General features: G+C 46.4%; 1 protein-coding gene across 3 annotated transcripts in view; it reads right to left on the bottom strand.

Annotated features, from left to right (window-relative positions):
• GIT1 (GIT ArfGAP 1) overlaps nucleotides 1-7,905 on the bottom strand; it is a 96,077-nt gene extending 88,172 nt beyond the window's left edge. The window contains exon 1 of one of the 3 annotated variants that reach the window (XM_030186058.1): nucleotides 7,564-7,905. In XM_030186058.1, coding sequence (XP_030041918.1) covers nucleotides 7,564-7,615 — 52 coding nt within the window. In that variant the 5' untranslated portion in view covers nucleotides 7,616-7,905. The remainder of the gene's footprint in view (nucleotides 1-7,563) is intronic. The other 2 variants (XM_030186056.1, XM_030186057.1) reach the window with 2 other exon arrangements.
• Between the last annotated feature and the right edge of the window lie 9,809 nt (nucleotides 7,906-17,714).

Here is a 17,714-nt window from a genome sequence, read left to right as displayed (position 1 = left end):
TTTTCTCTACCCATTCACACTTGCTCATCCAAAACAGCCAGCAGTGCATGCTACCCAACAATCGCACACCCAATCATCCATCCTCACATCTAAACCTCTTCTAGCCCCGCTTTTGACATAGGCAACTAGAACTGTGCACTTTACCAGGGGTCTATGATAAAGTACATAAGTATCACCATGTCAGACCGATGGTCCATTAAACCACGTATTCTGGTTACAGGCATCTGGCAGGATCCCAAAAGTAGTGAGATTCCACCCCCAGAGATAAGCAGTGACTTTCACCACATCAACCTTAACAACAGTTCATGAAAAATATTTCCCTCCATTTGTTCGAAATGTACTTCTGTTTAACTTCATGGCGTGCACCCTAGTCTTTGTACTTTTTGAAAGAATGAACAATTGATTCATATTTATCTGTTTCATTTACAGACATCTATTACGTCTCCTCAGCCACCTCTGCTTCAAGTGAACAGCCCTAACTTCTTTATCCTTTCTTCACATGGGAATTGTTCCATCCCAATTTTCTTTTTGGTTGTAATTCGCTGTACCTTTTCCAATTCTGCTCTAATCTTTTTGGAGGCATAATGATATTCTCAGTTTTGTTCTCCATCTCTATTCAAATAATCCTATATAACAATTTGCACCTCTGTCTGGATGCCTGGGTTTGTAACACAGTTCCCATTGGTCCGCCCTGGGGATGACGTCACAGGGCAGGCCAATGGGAAGTGAGAGGGAAGGGAAGCCAGCACCAGCCACCAGAGGTGACTACAGAATCACCCCCCGAGTTCCAGCCCCCGCCCCTCCGAGTTCCATGACCCCCTATCTCCCTCCCTCCTTCCATTCCCGTCCGAGTTCCACGCCCCCACTCTCCTCTGAGTTCCACTGCCCCGAGTTCCATGCCCCCCTACCTCCCTCCCGAGTTCCACTCCTGTCTTGAGTTCAACGCCCCCCCTCTCTCCCTCCCGAGTTCCACTCCTGTCCCACGCCCCCCCTCTCTCTCTGTGGCCTCCGAGTGGAAGCAGGACGTGTGCGGCTGCCCCTCCCCTTCGTAAGTGTCGGCTGTTCTTTAAAACTTTTTACCTCCTGATCTGTCGGCAACAGTGAAGTCGAGCAGGCATGGCACGGCTCTTCAGACTGCCTTCGATTCTGTTTCAGCTGTACCTCTGGTCCCGCCCCCATTTCCTCTTTGCGGAATGAGGGCGGGACCAGAGGCACAGCTGAAACAGAAGTGAAGGCAGTCTGAAGCGCCGTGCCTGCTCGACTTCACTGTTGCCGGCGGACCACGAGGTAAAAAGTTTTCAAGAACAGCCGGCACTTACGAACGGGAAGGGCAGCTGCACACATCCTGCTTCCACTAGGAGGCCACAGAGAGGGAGGGAGGGAGGGGGCCCTGGAACCTTGCTAGCACCCGTTTCATTTCTGTTGGAAATGGGCCTCTTTTACTAGTCTCTAATATTGTATTTGATTTTCTAACAGCTGCGGCACACTGGGCTGAAATTTTCAACGTATTATCCAGAATGACTCCAAGAACTCTTTCTAGGGTTTTGATTTCTAACAAAGAACCCAGCATTTTGTACCAGTATTTGGGATTATTGTTCCCTGTTTGCATCACTGCACTTGCCCACATTAAGGGGCCCTTTTACCAAAGGCTTGTCGCACAGCAACCGGGAATTATCACCGGCCAAGCGCAGGTGCTGGCGGTACTTCCACGCCCAGCACGCTCCATTTTCGGCGCTAGCGTAAATATTTAAAAATATTTTCATAGGGGGTTACCCGGTGGTAATTGGGCAGCGTCATGTGCTGCCTGGTTACCGCCAGGTTAGCGTGGGAGCCCTTACCACCCCCTCAATGAGTGGTGGTAAGTGCTCGCCCCCCCCCCCCCCCCCCGAAAAAAATGACCACACAGCAACTGCAAACTTAGCACAAAGCCATTTTATTTTTGACTATTTTCACCGGCTGTGGTAAAAGTGACGGCTACCACCACAGCTTAGTAAAAAGGGCCCCTAAATTTCATCTTCCATTTAGATACCCAGTCTCTCCAGATCTTTCTGCAAACCTTACAATCCTCATCCATTTTAACAACTTCAATTTTGTGTCATCTGCAAATATGGATCATGTCACTCAAAATTCCTATCGCCAGATCATTTATGAATACATTGAAAACTGCACAGGTCCCAGTCCAGTCATGGCACTTCAACAGTGACCCATTTTACTTCATATTTTCTGTCATTTAGCCAGTTTGCAATCCACAAAGGCGTGTCCTCCTATCCCAGGACTCTAATTCCCTAAGGAGTCACTCACGAGGGCCTTTAACAATCCAGATAGCAGAAGACAGGGTCCAAGAGAACATAAACAAGAACAGCATCCTTAGCTGCTCTGCTTTTGTTTCTGTTTGCATATTATTGAGGAACAATATCTTTTTGGCTGTGTTTTCAAGATCTTTGATTTTAATTGACCCTGATGCAGGCGTACACACGACGAAACACAGTCTGTGTCGGGTCGATTTATTAAAGGACTAGTAAAAAAAGGCCCGTTTTGGTATGAAATGAAACGGGCGCTAGCAAGGTTATCCCGCTCTCCCTCCCTCCCTCCCTCGCTCTCTCCCTCTGTCCCCTCCAAGGCTCATGGTCCCTTTCTTCCCTTCCGATTTCTAGGCCCTCCCTCCATCTCTCTCTCCCGATTTCCAGGCCCTCCTTCCCTCTCTCTCTCCCCCGAGTTCCAAACCCCCCTCCTCTCTGTCTCACAGACATGACTTGCGATGCCTCCACCCGTGGCACTCTCCTCCCCGACACTGGGCCTGCCCATCCCCCTACGTGCACGTCGCCCCCCCTCCAAAATCGCCAACCCCCCTCTGCTCCCCTCCCCTCCCCCCTCTTACCAGGGTCCCGACAGCAGCAGTGAAGAGCCTCGCGAGTCTGCTGCCTTCCCTTCTCTTCGCTCTCAGCTCTGACTCTGGTCCCGCCCTTGCGGAAACAGGAAATGAGGGCGGGACCAGAGTCAGAGCTGAGAGCGAAGAGAAGGGAAGGCAGCAGAGTCACGAGGCTCTTCACTGCTGCCGCCGGGACCCCAGTAAGAGGGGGGGAGGGGACGGCAGCAGAGGGGGGTTGGCGATTTTGGAGGGGGGGCAAAGTGCACTTAGGGACACCTCTGCCTGCTCCCGCTGTTCTTCAACGCGCGTCTCTCACTGGGTTCGTAACCCCCTGCTGACATCAGGCAAGCAGGGTTCTGTTGCTGGCCTGTGACATCAGCAGGTGGTTACAATCCCAGTGAGACACTTTAGAACGTTCACATAGCAAATTATTATATTAGATTCTTGATTGTTCCACTCTTGAAGGCCCTTTTGTGCTTCCTTTAACAATCCAAAACAGCTACCAAACCCAGGGCTTGATTTACTAAAGCTTTTATCACTTTCTGTGCCTACTGGAAGCCATCTTTGTAAGTCAGGTCCCTAGTGAGGTGGGTTACCTGAATCTTTCGGGAGATCTAGTGTTTGATGCCAGGGTTATAATCAGGTCTGCTCCAGACAGGTTATTCCAGCCTTCTTGGAAGTCAAAAATAGTTGTGGCCCCACTTTCAAACTGCCTGACTTTTATTTGTCACTCTCTGACCTTCTAAAGTTCCATATGGCTAGAAAACGCTCGTTGTCTCTTCCCCCTCCACCTTAAGAGAGAGATGTGTCTGGTGAAAGTGCAAGAACAAATGACTAGAAATGTAAAGAGGGGCGACAAAAATTTATTCAGGTATATTAGTGAAAGGAGGAAGACTAAAAATGGAATTGTAAGACTCAAAGATGCTGTGAACCGCTATGTGGATAATGATGAAAAAAAAACCAATTTGCTAAACAAATACTTTTGTTCTGTTTTCACCAAAGAAAGTCCTGGAGAAGGACCACGACCGACTGTCAAAAGTACATATGAGAATGGAGTGGATATAGCACCGTTCACAGAAGACAGTGTATATGAACAACTTGAAAATGTAAAGGTGGACAAAGCCATGGGACCGGACGGGATCCACCCCAGGATATTGAGGGAGCTCAGAGAGGTTCTGGCGGGTCCTCTTAAAGATTTGTTTAATAAATCCTTGGAGACGGGAGAGGTTCCATGGGATTTGAGAATGGCAGATGTGGTCCCTCTTCACAAAAGTGGTGAAAGGGAAGAAGCTGGAAACTACAGGCCGGTAAGCCTCACTTCGGTTATTGGAAAAGTAATGGAAACGATGCTGAAGGAAAGGATAGTGAATTTCCTGGAAGCCAATAAGTTGCAAGATCCGAGACAACATGGTTTTACCAAAGGTAAATCATGCCAAATGAATCTCATTCAATTCTTTGACTGGGTGACCGGAGAACTGAATCAAGGACGTGCTATAGATGTAATCTACTTAGACTTCAGCAAAGCTTATGACACGGTTCCCCACGGGAGGCTCTTGAATAAACTTGACAGGCTGACGATAGGAACCAATGTGGTGAACTGGATTAGAAACTGGTTGACAGACAGACGCCAGAGGGTGGTGGTAAATGGAATTCACTCGGATGAGGGAAAGGTGAGTAGTGGAGTGCCTAAGGGATCGGTGCTGGGGCCGATTCTGTTCAATATATTTGTGAGTGACATTGCCGAAAGGTTAAAAGGTAATGTTTGCCTTTTTGTGGATGATATCAAGATTTGTAACAGAGTGGACTCCCCAGAGGGAGTGGAAAACATGAACAAGGATCTGCAGAAGCTAGAAGAATGGTCCAAGGTTTGGCAATTAAAATTCAATGCGAAGAAATGCAAAGTGATGCACTTAGGGAGTAGAAATCCATGGGAGACGTATGTGTTAGGTGGTGATAGTCTGATATGTACAGACAGTGAGAGGGATCTTGGGGTGATAGTATCTGAGGATCTGAAGGTAACGAAACAGTGTGACAAGGCATAGCCAGAAGGTTGCTAGGCTGTATAGAGAGAGGTGTGACCAGAAGAAAGGAGGTGTTGATGCCCCTGTACAAGTCGTTGGTGAGGCCCCACCTGGACTACTGTGTTCAGTTTTGGAGGTCTTGCTAAGGATGTAAAAAGAATTGAAGCAGTGCAAAGAAAAGCTACAAAAATGGTATGGGATTTGCGTTACAAGACGTATGAGGAGAGACTTGCTGACCTTAACATGTATACCTTGCAGGAAAGGAGAAGCAGGGGTGATATGATACAGACATTCAAATATTTGAAAGGTATTAATCCGCAAACGAACCTTTTCCGGAGACAGGAAGGTGGTAGAACTAGAGGACATGAAATGAGGTTGAAGGGGAGCAGACTGAAGAAAAATGTCAGGAAGTATTTTTTTCACGGAGAGAGTGGTGGATATTTGGAATGCTCTCCAGAGGGAGGTGGTGGAGATGAAAACGGTAATGGAATTCAAAAATGCGTGGGATAAACATAAAGGAATCCTGTTTAGAAGAAATGGATCCTCAGAAGCTTAGCAGAGATTGGGTGGCAGAGCCGGTGGTTAGGAGGCGGGGCTAGTGCTGGGCAGACTTCTACGGTCTGTGCCCTGAAATCAAAGTCAGGTATACATATAAAGTAGCACATATGAGTTTATCTTGTTGGGCAGACTGGATGGTCCGTACAGGTCTTTTTCTGCCGTCACCTACTATGTTACCTGTCCTTACTGCTACACTCTGTGATCCATACTGAAATTCTGTCACAGTTCTGATTACAATTACCTCCACTGATGGATACTCAGAGACCTATTTATATTGTTTCTGTAGAAACCTCGCATTACAGTCATGTACTAACACTTATCAGACAGCTTCCTAATGCAGGAGTAGCATCAATGCAGTACCCAAACAATATTCAAAATCGTCCCCGAGCAAAAAATGTGTGCAACATGGGAGAATACAGCAGGCGAATCTGCCCACGGGTCTGCATTAGCAACAGCCTTATCTTATGTGCAAACTGGCAGCTGAAGTTGAATGCACACACATTAGTATGTGATTGCCACACAGGTAAATATACAACTTTTATGCAGACTTGCGGGTACATCCATGTCTCCCAGTCTGGCATTTATACCAGCATACCTCCCATGTGTACTAAAAACTGCAGATCATTATGCTCACAGTAAAGAGAAGAAGTAGGCATGAAATTTTCTTGCTATCACAGAAGTCCAAAGTAAGGAATCCTTTTACCAACGGCCTCTGTGCTAGCGGCAGGGGCCATTTTACTGCAGTGGGTAAAAAAAGGCTGAAAATAGCCATGGCCGTGCGGTAAGATTGCTCTTTTACCATGTGACCATGCGAGGGGGGAGCACTTACCACCACCACCCACTAGGGTGGCGGTAAGGGCTCCCGCGCTAACCCAGCAGTAACCGGGAAGCGCTGCCCGACTATCAGTGGGTTAGTGCCGCGCTAAAAAACACGGGCCGCTTTTCCCTAGTGCGGGAAATGGCATGTGCCGGTGCCTGTGTTGGGCCGGCGGTATTTTGGTCTTCTGTGCAGTTCTGCACCTTCGTGCTGAATTGCCAATAGTCTCATTGCCATGGATTTAAATCTGCTGTACAATGGTGTGTGTGGGCTTTTTACAATGGTTAGCTCGTGATTTTTTTTTTTTTTAAATACAACATCCCACAAAATTGTGCACTAAAGCTGAGCTAGGGCATTTTATAGTATGGGCCCCTCTCTCCAGACCTGAAAATAATTCCCAGGGAACAGAGACCATCCCTTATGCACATCTGTGCAGCACTGTACACATCTAGTATCACTACAACATAACTTGTAAGGAGTAGCAACATTCTCTCAGTAAAAAAATTAAAAGGTATCTTTTCAGGCTTCCATAAAACCTTCCTCCCCCTGGTTCTCACGTTAGATTTCAGGGATATTAAAGGGAAGTTAGGGTTTGAAGAAGAAAATAAATATGTTCAACTTATTCTTGCTGTTCACTGCTTTGGGTGATTTGTTTGCCCCCAAAAGACAGAAAATAAGTCCTGATAAATAAATAATCTGATGGCTGGGGCCCCTCCTTCATACAGATCTGGCCTAAAGCCACCACTGTCCCTTTCCAGCAGGAAAACATATGTCAATCGTGCAGGCCTCTTAGTAAGATTACAACCAGAATGGGGGCTGGCGTCAGATGCTAGGACCTTGAGCAGAATTTAAGAGGGGGCCCCAAAGCCCATCAGCAGGCTCTCTCTCTTTCAGCTTCATGCAGGCTTGTGTGGCATATGGTCCTGAACAAATTGCTCTCTTTGCAGTCCCCTAACCAGAGGCTGAGCCAATGCTGAATTCCCAAATGTGGCCAAAATCCAGCACAACGCATTATAATACCAATCTGCTCTCCTTACAGAATTGGTGGAGGACATCTCTCCGGTGAAACAGGCACGCAAAGTACATAAAAGTGTGGGAGGCTTTCAAAGCACTTCCTAGAGCAGCATTACGTAAAGACAAGGCAATTAGCGCTCGCTATTCACATTCCCCATTATTGATCCTGAATTTACTGTGACTCCAGCTGACGTAGGAGCCTGGCTGAAAGCAACACAAAGGGAATGGGAGGGCTGAGCCCCCTCCCCGCTCGCCGAGCCCTCTCTCCCCTCCCCCCCTCTTACCTGGGGCGCTGCAGTCCGCACACACCTCGCTCCGGTGCACCTTCCGGGACATCCTCAGGGGAGAGGAGGGCAGCACTTTCTGGGCCAGGATGGCTCGTCTGGCTGCACCAAAGCCGGAAACTGCTGCGGCTCTTTCCTCTGGGGAGCCGATCGTGCTCCTCCGAGCTCCCTGCCCTGCGTCTCTGCGATCCTGCACCTCTCTCAGCCGCTTCCCGGAGCCTCAGCCCAGCCTTTCCTGCGGGCTGCAGGAAGCAGATCAAGGTCCTGCCCGTGCGCAGGGAGGGGCCCCATCCAGCATCCAACCTCTCCCCCCGGGGCTGGGAAAAGGAAATGGCAGAGAGGAAAGGGGGTGGGGGTGCTGCAGCGGCTTAAAGGGACAGAGGCAGATGCTTTGCTTTTGCGAATCGGGACAGAAAATCTCGGCGTCCGGCCTCCTGCTAAGCTAAGAGAAGGAAGAAAGATGCCTGAGAGCCAGCTCCACGCTTTTCCCTTTGCTCGTAGTTGTACAGGCCTTATTTACCTCCTGCTTTGATTTCTGCTTTACATTTAGACACCTTTTAAAACTGTGTGTGCCCATTTTTTTTTTTAATATCAGTATCCACCTCTCTGTCTCCTGACAATACTGATTTCACCTCGGGGGTCCAGTTGCTCCAAGGTCGAAATCATTAAGAAGCCATTTTTGTGTGTGTGTGCTGATTTTTATTTTCGGAAGGTAATGTTTTTAGAAACTCCTTCTTACCAATGTCCTGATATTATGATAAGAAACTCCAGGTATTGCTGTGCTGATTGTCATTTAACCCTTCCCGGCCCTGTCACTGCTACAGTAAAAGCATGAGGAGAGAGAGGACACCGACATTAAAAAAAAAAATGCACATAAGTTTTATCCCCCCCCCCCCCAATTAATTTTCAGGACTCTAAGTCAGATGTTCCCCCTCCCAGGCTTTGCTAATTAAACTCTACAGTTATGATCATCCTACAACAACTGTATAAAAATCATAATAAGACAGAATGCTTGTGTTTATTTTATTTATATACCATGTATTAGTGGCTTACAATAAAGAAAGATAAAAACATCAATTACAGATACAAGATGCCTATTCAACAATTACAAATGTTTACAAACATATAGAGGGGCATTTTCGATAAGATGTCTACATCTGATTTTGGACAGTTTTGCTGAAATTGTCCAAAAATCAAGTGGTGAACATAGTGATTTTTGAGCCAGAAAATCATCTATCTTCTTGTTTCAAAAATGGCCATTTGCTAATTTTTTTATTTTTTTTTTGCTCTGTGCATCTATCTTTTTGGACCATTTAAAAAAATAGTCCAAGGGAAAAAATGCACAAAACAACTACTACTACTACTTAACATTTCTAGAGCGCTACTAGGGTTACGCAGCGCTGTACAATTTAACAAAGAGAGACAGTCCCTGCTCAAAGAGCTTACAATATAAGATATCTGGGGAGGGGGGGGGGGGGCAGCAGCATTCTTAGTAGACTGACCACACAGACATCCCAGTAGAACAGTGGGGCACCCTAGGAGGCATTTGCAGTGGACTTCACAAAAAAGGTCCCAGGTACACATCTCACAGTTACCCCCTTATATTGTAATGCGAGTTCTCTAAAACCCACCAAAAACTGACTGTACCCACATATAGGTGACAGTCGGTTTTCGGTAGGTTTTGGAGGACTCACACTTTCCACCACAAGTGCACCAGTTAGGGTGGGATGTGGGCCTGAGTTCCCTTCTGTACAATGCACTGCACTGACCTGTTTGCTGCTCTAATAGGACTGGTCATAACATCTGAAGCTATCCTAGTGGTTGGCATGTACTGTTTCTTTCACATCTTTGGGGAGGGGATCAGTGACCAGTGCCACTGGGGTGTAAGAGGGGCTCATACCTTAATCCCTCCAGTGGTCATGTTGGGCACCTTTTTGTGACTTAGTAAAATTTAAACCAGGTCAAGACCAAAATGTCTACCTTTTAGCCCTGGATGTTTTTGCTTTGTTCCATTACAGCAGAAAAAGTTCCATGTTTTGGAATGCTCAAATCCCACCCCCATCACTCCCCTGACACGCCCCCTTGTGATCTGGGGACACACTGCATCCAGTCCATCTGCTGCTGCTTTTTGCTGCTCTTTGGAAATTTTTCTGTTTTGAAAATGAGCCCAAAAATGTCTCATTGCTGAATCTCCTGATCTTTATATTGTGTCAAATTGTTCTGCTCATTCCAACGTTTATACTAAATATTTACTGTCTTTCTGAATTATATTTTTACTTTTTGTACTGTATCCATTACTGCTGTTAGCCTACTTAGCTATGCATAACAAGCCATGCTGATTGATTCTTCCAGATTACAAAGGCTTCAGTTAAAAGTAAAGTCTTTCAAATATTAAAGTTTGCTTTGCAGGAACAAGGAGGTGCTGATGGTTCTTTGTGTGGCTGTCAGGAGTTATTTTACTTTGACTGCAACTGCTTTTTGCTGCCCTTGTAAGCTTCAGTCCTTGGTGACTGCCTAGGCTTGCCTAATGATTAGGCCAGGCCTGGCTGATCCAATCATGGGCTTATCCCACTGCACACAGGGATTTGTAGTCTTGCTTTTGTTAGGAAATGCACTAGGGAAATTAGAACTGCAAGTCCCTGTATGAGATGCATGTATATGCTGGAAGAGAGGTGGGAGAGAGGAGATATGATAGAGATGTTGAAATGCCTCAGTGGTGTTAACGTACAGATGGTGAACCTTTTTCAAATAAAGAAAAACTGTGGAATGAGAGGGCATAGGATGAAGTTAAGAAGAAATGGACTACTGCCTTTCACAACTACAGTTCAATGTGATTTATGTGAGTATATACATGTACTTATTTGTACCCGGGGCAATGGAGGGTTAAGAGACTTGCCCAGAGTCACAAGGAACTGTGGTGGGAATTGAACCCAGTTCTCCAGGATCAAAGTCTGCTACACTGGCCACTAGGCTACTCCTCCACTCCCAATAAGGTAGTCCTCTGTACACCTAATGTCTTTGCATCAGTCCTGACCACACTTGGAGCACTTAGGAAGAATCTAAGAAAATAATCTTTCATGGAAAGGGTGTTGGATGTGTGGAATGGGCTTCCGGTGCGGTGGAGGTCGTGGAGACAAAGACTGTGTCAGAATTTAAGGAAGCGTGGGACAGCCATGTGGGATCTCTTAGGAAAAGGAGGAGTTAGTGGGTACTGTGGAAGGGCAGAGTGGATGTAGTCCTTATCTGCTGTCATGTTTCTATGTAAATGCAGGACTGGATAAACCTGGAAATCTGGAGCCAATTGGCCATTCTGGATGAAACTCATCAGTGGAAACTCTGCTTGAAGACATTTATAGTCCTGGCCTTGCAAAAAAAGACTCATTTGATAAAGGGGATGAACTACTCTCATATGAGGAAAGGCTAAAGAGGTTAGGGCTCTTCAGCTTGGAAAGAGATAGATGAGAGGAGATATGATTGAGGTCTACAAAATCCTGAGTGATGTAGAACGAATAGAAGTAAATCAATCTTTTACTTGTTCAAAAAGTACAAAGACTAGGGAATACTCAAGGAAGTTACATGGAAATACTTTTAAAACAAATCGGAGGAAATGTTTTTTCACTCAACAAATAGTTAAGCTCTGGAACTCTTTGCCAGAGGAGGTGGTAACAGCGGTTAGCGTATCTGGGTTTAAAAAAGGTTTGGACAAATTCCTGGAGGAAAAGTCCATAGTCTGCTATTGAGACAGACATGGGAAGCAACTGCTTGCCCTGGGATTTGTAGTATGGAGTGTTGCCACGATTTGGGTTTCTGCCAGGTACTTGTGACTTGGCTTGACCACTGTTTGGAAAACAGGATACTGGGCTAGATGGACCATTGGTCTGACCCAGTATGGCTACTCATGTTTTTATGTTTTTATTTTGTTAGTCTTGAAGAACTTCCTCATCAATATTTATCTTTTCTATTACAAAGTCCTGGTATTTGTAATTACATTAATGGTTGCTGTGATGTCGTAGTAATACCATAGGTGGGTCTCCAGGTGTTAACATCAGGGCTTTTTTTCAGGGGGTACTTGGGGGTACTACCGGCACCTTTCCCATTGTCTGCTAAAATTGACCCACGGACCCTAAGTTTTAATGAAAGAGCTTAGACTCTACACACCAATTCTGCCTTGTCATAGGTTCTGTGACTGGTTGCAGGGGGCCTGGCTATTGTGGGGTGGGTCCCTCAGTGATCATCCCACCCTTGAAGGGTGGCCTAGCATTTGAGGAGCAGCACCTTTTTTGCTAGAAAAAAAAATGCACCAGTTAACATCATTTTCACACAGTGCTTGGGAACTTATTCAAAAAAACAAAGAGATAGAGGGTAGGACAGAGAATTGTAAATCTTACAATTCCCCTTGCATGCAAATATGTTGATTTGTATGCAGGATGCAGTTAAATGGAAATAAATGCTGAACAGTACTCCAGTGAATACCATGTAACAACTCTTAAACAGCAGAAAATTTTGTAGAAAAAGGAGGTAATATTGTCCTTGTGGAGGTCATTAGTTTGGCAGCTTCTAGAAGGTGGGAAAGAGCAGCTGCAGTCAAAGCAAAACAAGAGATCCTGACAGCCAAACCAACGTAAAGAGCCATCAGAGTGTAGTTTTATCTATGGGGCAGGTGGGCAGTTTTCAAATAGTCCATTTACCTGCATAATATTTAAAACTGTAATGTCCAATTTTAACTTTTTACAGGGGCATTGTTGGGGTGATCATGATTATTGATGAGGAGTGGCCTAGTGGTTAGGGTGGTGGACTTTGGTCCTGAGGAACTGAGTTTGATTCCCGGCACAGGCAGCTCCTTGTGACTTTGGGCAAGTCACTTAACCCTCCATTGCCTGCTGCATTGAGCCTGCCATGAGTGGGAAAGCGCAGGGTACAAATGTAACAAAAAAAATTATAAAAATCTAAGGGGATGGACAGTGACCAGGAGCCTAAAGGTGATTGATGGGGGAACACAAAGCTGAAGGTCGATCTATAATCAAGAAATCCCTGAGTTCACTGGTAAAAAAAAGTTCAGTAGTACAAACATAATCAGGAAAATGTACTAAATCTAATAATTTATCTTGATAATATAATATAATGAAAAGAAGCACCCTCAGAGATTTAAACACCCACATGGTAGTTGCTCAAGACCACTAACAGGTGAAATATAGCACTTCATTCCTTTGGTCGCTCGCTTCATATTGTGATATTTTGTGTGCTGTTTTATGCTAGGTGTAGTAGTGTCCCTTAATTACTTATCAAATCTGATGAAGAAGGGCGACCTTCCGAGGTAAAAAGGTAAAGGTAGTCCTCTGTACACAAGTATCATGATTATGAGGGTTGCCACTTGTCTTTGTCCGTCATCTTTGCCCCCAACTAAGACCAGATATGTGTTCACCAACTGAAAGTGGATAGATGGTGGAGTTGGCCAGAGCAGTAGTATACCAAGGCAAGGCTGTGAATGGAGCAGCCGCGTGTCTGTCGGCTCTGCCGGTCCCCTGCCCCCTCTGAAGTTACTTCCTGTTCTGGGGCAGGGAACCGGCAGAGCCGACAGACAAGCGACTGCTCCGTGCACCCCCTTGCTAGGTTGTAGGGTGTGATGAACCTCGGAGTGGGGGGCACAGTGGTGACCTTCCCTGGATAGCAAGTATGCTAGGCATGCCGCTAGGCCAGAGGCTGACTACCTGACAGAAATCCCATGCAAGTGTGGGATTTGAGCTCAGATTGTGAGTGCAGGAGGCAAGTGACCTATCGATTGCACCAAAAGGCCTTGTTTTGACTCACCTCCACAGCTCTCTTCTGACTGAGGGAGAATCCTAAACTCTAATGTGGATGACTGAAACCTGACTACATAATAAAACTAATATATGTTACATGGATGGACGTCGGATTATGTAATACACGGGTTTTGGGGCTGTGCATCCAAGAGACATTCAGTGTAGTGATTTGTTCTTTGTTTATTGAAATATTAGGATATATCCAAAATGAGAATTAATTAGCAAACTTTGTAACAAAAAAACCCCCACTATGAAATGTTGGAGGCTTGATGCTGAGATAACTGCTCACAAGTTTCAAGACAATCATCTTCTTTTTGCAAACTTGGTACAATTTTTACCAAACGACATCCATCTGAAACAATCCATGCTTTCAATACAGGAAGTACAAGGCCACCAGTGGTCTCTGAACGTGAGCAGTAAGGAATGGATCTACTCCTTGGGATCCTGCAGGGTACTTATGACCTGGAGTGATTGCTTTCAGAGTTAGGATGCCAGGCTTGCTTATATTCTTAAATGCATGTATAGATGAACTGGAAGAGCTTATAGTGCTTATGATCTGCCCTCCTGTTCTTTGTTTCCATTTGACTAATAACCTCATGTTATTTCTTATACATCAAAGGAACCGAGTGAAGAGGAAACAGTTGTGAATCAAAATCATCATGATGAGAGTTCCCCTCCATCTGCCAGTCTTTTCCTCTTTAAAAGGACAGTATATATACAACCAGGGGCAATTTTATAAAGTGCCACCTAGAGGTAGGTGCCACTTACATGTGTCATAGGTACCATCAAATTGACAGGTGCCTATATGAACTAGGTACTCTTCTAAAAGGTAGCACCTAAGTGCCATAGTGCCTATCTGTGGGTGGAGCATGGGTGGTGTAGTGTAAATCTGTCAAAGCAGAGGACCACTGAAATCCCATGGAAACAGACAGACAGTGACGCTACCTATCCTGTCTTTTTGAAGACCAGTTGTGCTTATCTACTTTTACCAACCACCATTCATCTGTTTGTGCTTTACATATTATATGAAGACTCCTGAAGCAGGCTAACCGCCGAAACACAGGTCTGTGTCGAGTCTTCACTAATAAATGTTTTACCATACCTAGAATGGCTCCGTGTGTGTTCCTGGTTAGCCTGGTCTACTTCCCACTCCCTATCACTGTCTGGAGCATGGGTGGGCCATAGGTGTGTGTCCTAGTATGGAATACTATAAACTATGGGCGTCACTTGGAGCACCAACTTACGCATGCCACTGACATAGTCTGACAAAGCATGCCAATACATGGGCTTGCCAATCCCAACCATACCCTATAATGGAATCTTGGTGCCAAGATGTGGTTATAGAATTGTTGCTACAGTGGGGGAAATAAGTATTTGATCCCTTGCTGATTTTGTAAGTTTGTCCACTGACAAAGACATGAGCAGCCCATAATTGAAGGGTAGGTTATTGGTAACAGTGAGAGATAGCACATCACAAATTAAATCCGGAAAATCACATTGTGGAAAGTATATGAATTTATTTGCATTCTGCAGAGGGAAATAAGTATTTAATCCCTCTGGCAAACAAGACCTAATACTTGGTGGCAAAACCCTTGTTGGCAAGCACAGCGGTCAGACGTCTTCTGTAGTTGATGATGAGGTTTGCACACATGTCAGGAGGAATTTTGGTCCACTCCTCTTTGCAGATCATCTCTAAATCATTAAGAGTTCTGGGCTGTCGCTTGGCAACTCGCATCTTCAGCTCCCTCCATAAGTTTTCAATGGGATTAAGGTCTGGTGACTGGCTAGGCTACTCCATGACCCTAATGTGCTTCTTCCTGAGCCACTCCTTTGTTGCCTTGGCTGTATGTTTTGGGTCATTGTCGTGCTGGAAGACCCAGCCACGACCCATTTTTAAGGCCCTGGCGGAGGGAAGGAGGTTGTCACTCAGAATTGTACGGTACATGGCCCCATCCATTCTCCCATTGATGCGGTGAAGTAGTCCTGTGCCCTTAGCAGAGAAACACCCCCAAAACATAACATTTCCACCTCCATGCTTGACAGTGGGGACGGTGTTCTTTGGGTCATAGGCAGCATTTCTCTTCCTCCAAACACGGCGAGTTGAGTTCATGCCAAAGAGCTCAATTTTTGTCTCATCTGACCACAGCACCTTCTCCCAATCACTCTCGGCATCATCCAGGTGTTCACTGGCAAACTTCAGACGGGCCGTCACATGTGCCTTCCGGAGCAGGGGGACCTTGCGGGCACTGCAGGATTGCAATCCGTTATGTCGTAATGTGTTACCAATGGTTTTCGTGGTGACAGTGGTCCCAGCTGCCTTGAGATCATTGACAAGTTCCCCCCTTGTAGTTGTAGGCTGATTTCTAACCTTCCTCATGATCAAGGATACCCCACGAGGTGAGATTTTGCGTGGAGCCCCAGATCTTTGTCGATTGACAGTCATTTTGTACTTCTTCCATTTTCTTACTATGGCACCAACAGTTGTCTCCTTCTCGCCCAGCGTCTTACTGATGGTTTTGTAGCCCATTCCAGCCTTGTACAGGTGTATGATCTTGTCCCTGACATCCTTAGACAGCTCCTTGCTCTTGGCCATTTTGTAGAGGTTAGAGTCTGACTGATTCACTGAGTCTGTGGACAGGTGTCTTTCATACAGGTGACCATTGCCGACAGCTGTCTGTCATGCAGGTAACGAGTTGATTTGGAGCATCTACCTGGTCTGTAGGGGCCAGATCTCTTACTGGTTGGTGGGGGATCAAATACTTATTTCCCTCTGCAGAATGCAAATAAATTCATATACTTTCCACAATGTGATTTTCCGGATTTAATTTGTGATGTGCTATCTCTCACTGTTACCAATAACCTACCCTTCAATTATGGGCTGCTCATGTCTTTGTCAGTGGGCAAACTTACAAAATCAGCAAGGGATCAAATACTTATTTCCCCCACTGTATGTGCATGGCATTGAGTCACCTAGACTGAGGTGCCAGTTTATGGAATTCTCCTTCTGATTCTTGATCCACTGGGAAAGGTGCTGCTTTCAGAAACAGGCTCACCTCAGGGCCAGTAAACTAGGGAGTTTCCTAGAGTGGTACAATTTTAGGGGTGGCAACATAGGTGCTTGTCGGCCCGGTAGCCCCAGCCAGAACATTCCTCACCTCTGCTGCTGATCTCAGTGGCAAGACAACAGAAACAGTTGTGGCTGCCATCTCCGTGCCTCTGATGTTGACTTCCTGTTTGGGAACAGTTCCAACAAAGCAGCAGTCATGTGCATAGGGGTCAAAGAGTGTGACTGGTTTCTGTTTTACTGCTGCTGGTCCCAGGGAAAACAGAAGATGCTAAGGGTGGGTAGAGAAGGGAAGAGAAGAGAAGAGGAGAGCAGATGGTAGATGGAAGAGGGAAAGGAGATACTGAATAGAAGAGGGGAGAGAGAGAGAGAGAGAAAGGAGAGATGGCTAAAAGGAAAGGGATGAGGAGATGCTGGATGGAAGAAGGAGAGAGAAAGAGAGGGGAGATGTTGGATGGAAGGGTAAAGGAAGGACAGAAAACAGTGGTGTAGCCACAGGGAGGCATTGGAGGCCTGTCCTCCCCCCCCCCCAAAAAAAAATTATAGTACCCTGAATGGCTGACGGGGCTACCCAAGCCCAAAAAGCTGAAGAGCTCCATGGCCTGAACCTCCCCCCTGGAGTGAGGGCTTCAGTAGCACACTCCTCGCACATGCTCAGTTCACGTCCATGAACTGAGCATGAGTGAAGAGTGCTGGCATCCCCATCAGCAAAGGTACAATCTTTAATGGGGGGGGGGGGGAAGAGAGAGATGAATGGGTGGCTCCCCAGTCCACCCTGGAGTCCCCTCAAAAGTGGGCCCCCTGGGCCCCCCCACCCGAGGTCGCGGGGCCAACCTCCACCTGCCACCAGGGCCCTCTCTCCACCCCTGGGCCCTCTGCACTGACCTTAAGCACCTCACCTTCGAAATCGCAGCAACAAGCAGCAGCAGACCACTCCTTCCTTCCGTGTCCCGCCCTCGCGGAAGTTACATCAGGTGAGGGCGGGACATGGAAGGAAGGAGTGGTCTGCCGCTGCTTGCTGCGCTTTCGAAGGTGAAGCGCTTAAGTTCAATGCCAGGGAGCGATGGAGGGCGGGTGGGCCGGACTGCGGCGGTGGCACCGGGCCCCCCCCGGAGGCCCAGGCCATTTTGTCCCCCCTGTCCCCCCCTCTTGGTGGCCCTGATGCTTCTGACAGAAAGAGGAGAGATGTTGGATGAAAGGAAGAAGAGAAAGGGGAATGGGAGAGCCGGGTTGAGGGAAAGAGATGGAAAGCTGTAGATAGATGCAGTAAAAAGAGAGAAATTGAA

The sequence above is a fragment of the Microcaecilia unicolor genome, chromosome 13 (genome assembly GCF_901765095.1).
Source record: "Microcaecilia unicolor chromosome 13, aMicUni1.1, whole genome shotgun sequence".
NCBI lineage: Eukaryota > Metazoa > Chordata > Amphibia > Gymnophiona > Siphonopidae > Microcaecilia > Microcaecilia unicolor.
This window is presented reverse-complemented; position numbering and strand designations above follow the sequence as displayed.